The sequence below is a fragment of the Cydia splendana genome, chromosome 3 (assembly GCF_910591565.1).
Source record: "Cydia splendana chromosome 3, ilCydSple1.2, whole genome shotgun sequence".
In the NCBI taxonomy this organism is placed as follows: domain Eukaryota; kingdom Metazoa; phylum Arthropoda; class Insecta; order Lepidoptera; family Tortricidae; genus Cydia; species Cydia splendana.
Window position 1 is genome coordinate 20,626,884 of NC_085962.1, and position 9,573 is coordinate 20,636,456.

General features: G+C 39.0%; 1 protein-coding gene across 1 annotated transcript; it reads left to right on the plus strand.

Annotated features, from left to right (window-relative positions):
• Positions 1–6,920: 6,920 nt before the first annotated feature.
• On the plus strand, positions 6,921–8,882 carry LOC134806693 (uncharacterized). The gene is made up of 2 exons (XM_063780019.1): positions 6,921–7,098; positions 7,440–8,882. The coding sequence occupies exons 1-2, from the start codon at positions 6,921–6,923 to the stop codon at positions 7,673–7,675; spliced, it is 414 nt and encodes a 137-aa protein (XP_063636089.1). The 3' UTR covers positions 7,676–8,882.
• The last annotated feature ends 691 nt before the right edge of the window (positions 8,883–9,573 follow it).

A 9,573-nucleotide genomic window follows, 5' to 3' on the forward strand; every position in this document is an offset into this window, starting at 1 on the left:
ATCATGTTTTTGAACTTATTTATTTAATGTTAAATTAAAAAAAAAAGTAATCGCGGAATTCGCTCAAGCATAAAATTGCGCGTTATTAGAAGCAGTTTTCATATTTTTATCTTTTGTGCACAAATTGTTACGAATGTTTAAAGTCCGTTTTAGACCTATGTTCGTGATCGTTTTCTATCGAGCAAAAGTCAAAAACTTAGGATTCGAATCGCGGAAGTCACTAGAAAAAGCCCTCAAGATTGTTAATTGAATGTATGGCAGCCGTATTGTGATCCAAAAAAGAGCTACGGCTTTTTAAAAACTTCGTTTTCTGAACCCACTGCACCTTAAGAAAACCTTTATAGGGAATTCTACAGCTGGCCGTAGCGTTTGTGCAAAGGAATTCCTCTGAAACCGCACACGGTGAGATGAAAAATAAAAACATTTTAAAGCTTCATTACGAATTTATAACTAGAAGCAATGTTAGATAGGAGAGGAACACATGAAGATTAGGTAATAGACGACATATATCACAATCCTAAGTGCATCTCTATTTAATTTAAATAGATAAGTATACAAATATTACCTACTGTACCAGGGACAATAGAAACAAAACGCCCCCAACTCAGCAGAAGATATAGAATTGCCTCAAATAACAAACGGGCTGTTTCTAATTTCGTTGGATCAAAGTGAAAAACTGCGACCCTTTGTCACTGAAAAGGCAATTTCCACAGCGGAGATTAACTTTCTTTGAATGTAGGGTACTTATGTACTTTTAGGCACGTACCAGTACCACCACTCTTTTATACCACTCTTTGGCAAACGAGTATATGCCATCCTGAGTAACTTTTACAAACGCGAAAAAAAAAGTGGCTTATGTCCATGGGCGCAATTTCGGGTTTAGTGCCATAGGGGCTATTCATAAATTACGTCATTTCAAATTAGGGGGGGGGGGGGGGTCTGGACATCGGATGGTTTTGAATATATGAATTTATGGACAGCCCCATAGTAGGTAAACGTTACTCATTTACTTAACGTAACTAACGTTTGTGTATACACGGTGTAACATGAGGAAACCGAATAATTTTAACCACGCATTTCTGAGGTCAAAAGAAGGAAAAAATGTAATATGAGTTTAGGTCAATTTCGCCAAAAAAAAATTTTTTTTATGTGTTGTTTTTTTAAATTTTTGAATGTATTTGGACATAAAAATAAATGTTATTGGTAAACTTGTCACTTAAAATTGATTTTAACATTTTTTTTTCGTAAAACCTACTTTTTCCAAAGTGTTACTTGTCACTTTTTGACATCTATCAATAAGGATATTTAGACTACGTCCCATAGCAGCAACATCACCATCAAAAAGGCCTTTTACAGTTTATAACAATAAAAACTTGTTTTTTTTTTAATTAAGAGCGCTATTACATTTCGGCGTTGAGCGAGTTTAGGTATTTTACGCGCTGCGGCAGGCCGTGCGAGCTCAGTATGGCGATCCCTTCTACCACACTCGCACTACAATGATGGATTAAACATTCTTGATCCTTTGCGAAGCATATTGAAATCAACCATAACAACACTAACTGTACTTAACTTTTAAAGTTCTAAAACTGTTATTTGGTAAGTACGAAAATACTAAATGCAGTGCAAATGTACATAGGGGCTGTTCATAAATTACGTCATCTATTTTTGACGATTTTTGACCCCCCTTCCCCCCACCCCTCAAATCATCCAAAAATCAAGCTTCGGATGAATCTGTTTCCTCCTACGTCATGTTACCATCATCCGATGTCCAGACCCCCCCCCCCCCCCACTCCTCCCATTTGAAACGACGTAATTTATGAATAGCCCCATACTCGTACTTATGAAGGTATATTACTCGAAAGAAATTATAGGTACCTACTCGCTTATTTACATGTTTCGTCATTGCATTTGGTCCCTATAGGTTGTAAAGTTTGTATCAACGAGGGTTTAAAAACGAACTGGTACTGAGGATCTGATGATGATTAAGGTGGTCACGGATACCAATCAACCATGTAGTAACATGATTAGGCTCGTTTGATTCGTCTCAACAAGATCTTTGACACTGAAGATACACAGGGTCTGATGATGGAGCTGGAAGGTGGCCACGGGTACCAGTCTATCATGTAACTAAACAACTTCGTGTTTGGGCTCGTTTGATTCGTCTCAACAAGATCTTTGACACAAGACAGTACTCAGGGTCTGATGATGGAGCTGGAAGGTACCATTACCAATCAACCATGCAACTAAACCACATCGTGTTTAGGATCGTTTGATTCGTCTCAACAAGATCTTTGACACTAGGTGATACTCAGAGTCTGATGATGGAGCTGGAAGGTGGTCACCGGTAACAATCAACCATGCAACTAAACCACTTCGTGTTTAGGCTCGTTTTATTCGTTTCAACAAGATCTTTGACACAAGATAGTACTCAGGGTCTGATGTTGGAGCCGGAAGGTGGTCACCGGTACCAATCAACCATGTAACTAAACCACTTCGTGTTTAGGCACGTTTTATTCATCTCAACAAGATCTTTGACACAAGGTAGTACTCAGGGTCTGATGATGGAGCGCGAAGGTGGCGACGGGTACCTGTCTATCATCATCAGCTCCATCATCAGACCCTGAGTAGTATCTTGTGTCAAACATCTTATTGTGACGAATCAAACGAGCCCAAACACGAAGTGGTTCAGTTACATGGTAGACTGGTACCCGTGGCCACAGTCCAGCTCCATCATCAGACCCTGAGTACTAACTTGTGTCAAAGATCTTGTTGCGACGAATCGAACGAAGCCAAACACGAAGTGGTTTAGTTGCATGGTTGATTGGTACCGGTCACCACCTTCCGGATCCATCATCAGACCCTCAGTACTACCTTGTGTCAAAGATCTTGTTGCGACAAATCAAACGAGCCTAAACACGAAGTGGTTTAGTTGCATGGTTGATTGGTACCGGTGACCACCTTCCGGCTCCAACATCAGACCCTGAGTACTATCTTGTGTCAAAGATCTTATAGAAACGAATAAAACGAGCCTAAACACGAAGTGGTTTAGTGGCATGGTTGATTGGTACCGGTGACCACCTGCCGGCTCCATCATCAGACCCTGAGTACTATCTTGTGTCAAAGATCTTGTTGAGACGAATCAAACGAGCCTAAACACGAAGTGGTTTAGTTGCATGGTTGATTGGTACCGGTGACCACCTTCCGGCTCCATCATCAGACCCTGAGTATTATCTTGTGCCAAAGATCTTGTTGAGACGAATCAAACGAGCCCAAACACGAAGTGGTTTAGTTGCATGGTTGATTGGTACCGGTGACCACCTTCCGGCTCCATCATCAGACCCTGAGTACTATCTTAAGTCAAAGATCTTGTTGAGACGAATAAAACGAGCCTAAACACGAAGTGGTTTAGTTGCATTGTTGATTGGTACTGGTGACCACCTTCCGGCTCCATCATCAGACCCTGAGTACTATCTTAAGTCAAAGATCTTGTTGAGCCGAATCAAACGAGCCCAAACACGAAGTGGTTTAGTTGCATGGTTGATTGGTACCGGTGACCACCTTCCGGCTCCATCATCAGACCCTGAGTACTATCTTGTGTCAAAGATCTTGTTGAGATGAATAAAACGAGCCTAAACACGAAGTGGTTTAGTTGCATGGTTGATTGGTACCGGTGACCACCTTCCGGCTCCATCATCAGACCCTGAGTACTATCTCGAGTCAAATAAATACATATAGAATGTCAGGTCGTTTCAAATATTTTTAATCCTGTCCGGTAGTTTATTAAACTGTACAATTATAAATTATAATACTATAAAAACAGTGCTAGGATCAAAGTCTCTCGTTGCGGTTTACACGCACACAGTATAGCGTTTTACACGGCGCCCGCCGCACACAATGATAAAAAACCTCGTCGTCGCCGTTGAAAATGTGCGGAGCCGACCGACCCACGTCCTGCCTCTACAAGCTCTGCCGCGGCACTGAGCTGGCGCAGCGCGCGTCATCGGTAATATAGAGTAGTTTTCAAAAAATTGCCAAAAAATTATAGTAGAATTTCATAAACACTAATGTATACCAACAGTATAAGCAAACGTTGCAGATTGCTTGAGTATGAAAATGACTTCGATATTAAGTAGATTTTCGTAGGAATTGACACTTGTTTCGGAGAGAAAATCGAGTTCGTTTTACTTTGATTTTCTCTTTCTCAAAGGTATGTAGGAAAAATATAGTTTGATATGCCTAAAGTACAGGGTATTAGTAATACAAAATAGCCAGGTTTAGCAGAGTAAAATTCTCAACATTTCCAAATAAGAGCTCGCCATTCAGTGCTTCACGGGGTTTTTCGGAAACGACCATTAGAAAAAAAATCATTACTAATTTAATAAGTCCTTTTTCTAATATTTACAACGATATTTATAAAGATAAGAAGACGCTTTTACTGGAACAAGTACTCATTGTTTCTAATAATGAGCGCAAAGTCCTGAATTTCGTCGACTAGTATCATCAATTTTGCATTATTTCGACTTTTCTTGTAAGAGCGCTCTTAATATTATCTCTGAAACTAGGCGAATTTCAAAAAAGTTTATAGGACATTTTTGTCTCTAAATATGATCAGGAATACGCTGTTAAAATTATTCGGTTTCCTCATGTTACACCGTGTATAACTATTTGGCATACTCTAACCATAAAAGGGCATGATATATTATGTTTGGCAAATTGCGATTTAAGCATCAGGACTCACGACGTGACATCCATCTCTTTCGTAAAGTAATAACTAGAAAGATGTGGGTGGGCTGGTTAGCCGCGAGTCGACTTGCGTGGTGATGTTAGAGGCGTCCTAGAGGGGATGATATCATTCATTGATAACCGGATCCCTTTGTTTGACATAATTATTGAAAATCTAATGATTGTCAGATTATCATTAGTCATAATTCTGAAACCGTTAACTTTTCAGGATCTTCGTAAGGTTATCCTATAGATTGGTTAGGTTAGGTTTGTTTTATGGCAATCCTGAAAAGTTACGAGTTTCTGAGAAAAACCAAATTATGGCTAACGAAAATGTGGAGAAACAATATATCATGACTTAAAACTTTATGGTAAACAATAGAGACCCCATTGATAACATATACTCATATGTATATGAAGGGGATGTCTCATGTCACTAAATTTAGTTACATAACATTAACACTTGTTGAAGTGGGGTACGCATGCCAAGTAGGTATGATTGATTATAAAGTAGGTAAGTATACATACAATACATGGTGGCCTATTGATATTCCGAAAAAAAATACGCCGATTTTTGTTTCGCCGACAACGATTCGCAGACGGGTTGTTTGGCAGAGTAACGATTCGCCGAATCTCGTTACGCATAATAGTCGTTTGCGAGAGTAGTCAATAAGCAGAACATTGATACGCATATTTACTATTCGTAGAATAATCATTTAGTAACTGTCATAATTGCCCGAGAAACCATTGGTCGAAACACAATAGGTCGAATGTTCATTTGGCATTAATATTGAATGTTCGTTTTTTTAGCATTAGAAAAAAGGTAAACAATCTTGACGTGTCTTTTAATTGAAAAACTCTTTTTAAAAATAAGTCATGGCAAATATGTAACATTCACGAATCTAATACGATCATTTATATTCTTCTGCTTTCATAAGTAATACTTAGTTACTGATTTTTAAAAAGCGTTTTTCAATTAAAAGACATGTCAACGTCGCTTACCTTCTCTCTAATGCTAAAAAAAAAATATAAAATAAGCTGAGATTTCAATTATTGATGAAGTGCACCTGATGATGATGATTGTTGATGATAATGATGATGATTTTTTTAAAGTAGTATGTTTAGCGATTACTCCAGCACCCATGGTCCGATTTGAGTTATTCTTTTTTTGTTTGAAAATTTTCCATGAGGAATTGACGGAACCCCTAAATTTTTAAAGGCATTATTGTGATTTCGGTATTTTCTAAAGTAACTCAAGCATTTCCTTCTGAAATCCACCAATTTCATGAAGTACAACTGTAGCCTTACCACGAGTTTGACACTACATATTCGCTAACTTCTTCGTAACTTTATATACATATACTTAACGCATTTACTTAAAAAATGATAATATTTTATTTAATTATTTTGTTTCGAAAATAACGACTTATATGTAAAATGTGAAACGTTATTCGACTAAACATAGCTTAAACGAAACGATTACTCTGCCAAATGGAAATCGTCCAATAATAGTTCTGCGAATTTACACAGAAGCAAACTGAACGGTATGTGAACCAAGAGTCTACGTAACGTTAGTTGACCAGAAGTTACATTGACAAATAAATGACTCTGCGAAACGATGTTCGGCGAATCGTTGTCGGCGAATCGATGATCTGCTAAAAGTTTATCGGAGAATCATTAGGTACCCACAATACATGTACCTAGGTTAAACCGGGGTCAATTGAACCAATGTTCAAAATAATTGCTGCAAAATGAGAATCTTTCGACGCCAAGTTAAAATCGTATAGGTTAAGACATTCTAAGTTCATTGCACTAGAGTTCGTCTAAATTGACTTTGGACCGAATTGAATAGATAAATAGAACCCGATAGAACGAAGTGAGGGAGAGCCATTTTAAAAGTCTTATTTTTTTCTAAAAATTTGACATGATGACATTACCACACTTTATTTTTGCAAATACTATGCAGACTTAGCTCGGTCTGCCTATATTTTTTTTTGTTGGACCTAGATCTGATCAAGACGCTAACAATTATTTTTGTAAACCGTTTCCATTTGCACTTCAAGCAATCAGCGTGAGCACAAATTGTTGAATCACATATTCAAAATCGGATCAAAATCGGTCTGACACGATTTTTTTTTTAATATCTTCATGAAACGATGCTACGAGCTACGGCGTAGCATTCGTAGCATAGGTAAGGAATGAAAGTCATTGTCCAGGTGTGGGCCGTATTTAACGACGCGCGCCGATTCTGGCGCGTGAGCAACAAGTGGAGCCGCGTGCGAGGCGCCTCGGCGGAGGCCGGCGTGCACCCGTCCGCGCTGGAGCGCCCGCTGCCGCGCGCTGCCTCCGACACCACACCCGAGCCCGGCGCGATCTGTAAGTACACGTTTTAAATACAATGATGACCGTGAACTGGCCTTTTCGTGAACCAAGTTTGTTATGGAACACTAAAAACGAGAGAAACCTGGTTTACATATAAACAATGTATGATTTGTCTTTGTCACAATATTCCTTAGATCCGGTTTTTAATATTTCTTATTTTATATTATTTATAACCTAGATTTAAGTACCTAACATACGAGTATATATGTAACTAACACCAATAAAAATAGCCGAAGGTAGCCTAACGTACAGCTTCACAGTCTCGTAAACGCCGTACGGCCTCTAAACAACAATTTCACGGGGTTATATTTTAAATTAGTTATATGACATTCCAGGCCATCGCTGGGCCGAAGTGGAGCCCGAGGCCGAGGAGCCCGGCTTCAGCCGCAGCGACTCCACCTCGTCCTCCGGCCAGTCCGAGTGCACGGAGGAGTTCCGCGCGCGCGCCAGCACGGACTCGCGCCTGCCGCCCCGCCCCGCGCGCCTCCGCCACCCGCCCCTCGTCGGGAACCCGCCGCCGGTCAGGCGCATGAGCGTCGCTATGAAGGGAAACAATTCTAGTACTTATTGAAGTTTGTAGTACACAGCTCTGACAGACGTAGGTACTCTGATAGTGACTACCTAACAAATACAAATACTAATATTTTATTAATAACAAGAAGTTACAAGTTCAAACTTCAACATTTATTCAACAAATAGGCCACAAGGGCACTTTTACACGTCAACATTGAATTTACATACATGCAAAAATAATAACAATACATCAACAATTTTATATAATACAACTAACTGTAACTACCAATTCAAACTAACGTATTACAATTACTTAAAGAGTCGTGTTGGGATAGTGGGTACATCCTGTACATTATGTCTTGTAAATTACGATTATAAAATCACAAATTGTATAGGTAATCCGCTACGGAACCTACGCTCCGAGCGTGCAAGCTCAACGCTGATGCCGATTGCCATGGTGTTCTGCCTTTTCGCCGAAAGTTTTACTGTCCGAATTTCACTTGCCAAAAAATTTTTCGCAGGTGATTTATTTTGCCAACTAACATTTGGCAAATTTTCATTACGTCTTACTTGGCTTATTGTATAGTAAATTATTATTTCTCAAACATGCAATGAAATTTCGTTACTATACGTGCGTTATTAACAGGCTTCGAAGTATCACGGTTCAGGCGGAGCAACTCGAGAGAGCTGTAAAAGGAATTTCATACAAACAATTATAATGTAAATATGGCGTCTGTGTCCATGAACAGGCTAAACAGCTGAATTATATTTATTATTTTTTGTCACTGAATGGTTATCGGACCAAAAATATCCGCGTGCCACGAATATTCGGCAACTATTCGGTATTCGGTATATTTTGCCACTTAGCCAAATATTCGGTATTCGTCCGAATATAGGAATTTCGCCTTACATAGGAGTTTGTCATGTCCATGTAATTTCGCCCATCCTAGGTACATATAGTATAATAGTACCTACTTACTTTACTTTTAGTAAAATCCCTCGATACCTCCAAACAATGAATTGGTATTGGTACCTACATCACATTACCATCGCATTTCTACCTAAGTATAATTTGGCAAAAAACCGATTAACATACCAAAGGATTGTGTAATATGTTGTAGGTACTCGTATGTATATTTTTAACGGCCTCCTAGCCTACCCAGCCTGCGAAGCAGGAGGTCCCGGGACTCCCGGGTTCGAATCCTGGTAAGGGCATTTATTTGTGTGTTCTTCACAAATATTGGTTCCTGAGTTTTGGATGTTTTCTATGTACATAAGTGTATATGTGGTATTATCTATGAAAAGGGACCTTATTGTCGATGGCGCTTACGACACTAACATCGATGAGCACAAAACGTAGTAGTTTAAAATTGGGGATTCTGGCCCATTTTAGTTATTTTGATTTCCAATTTAGCAATTAAGTTTCTTTGATTACTGGAACATTCAATGTTGCTGTCTATCCAATGCGGAGGTCAATTTATGTTATGTGACGCTGATGAACTTATCAGTCATCGGGTTTAAAGGTCCCTTTGTAGTTTTTTATAAATAACTCGTAAACGGTGACCTGTAGCAAAAATGTTCTGATACATAAGTAATCTGCGTAAAATTGTCTACATTAAATATGCTATACACTTTTTCGCTAGGATCAGTATTTAAAAAAATATTTAAGGTAAAAAGTTAAATATGATCAATTGTTAATATTTTTTGTAAATAACTCGTAAACGGTGGCCTGTACCAAAAAATGTTCTGATACATAAGTAATCTACTTAAAATCTACTCACACCAGAGGATGCTGAAGACCGGACGCTTAGCTAAAACGCTAGGTTGAAGGAGAAGAAGATTGATCCTAGCGAAAAAGTATATAGAATATTTAAGGCGCTCTTATACTCGAGTTTTACGTTTTCAAGGGGGTGAAGCAGACGAGTGGTAGAATGGGCAGGCGGGCGCCCCGCGCGG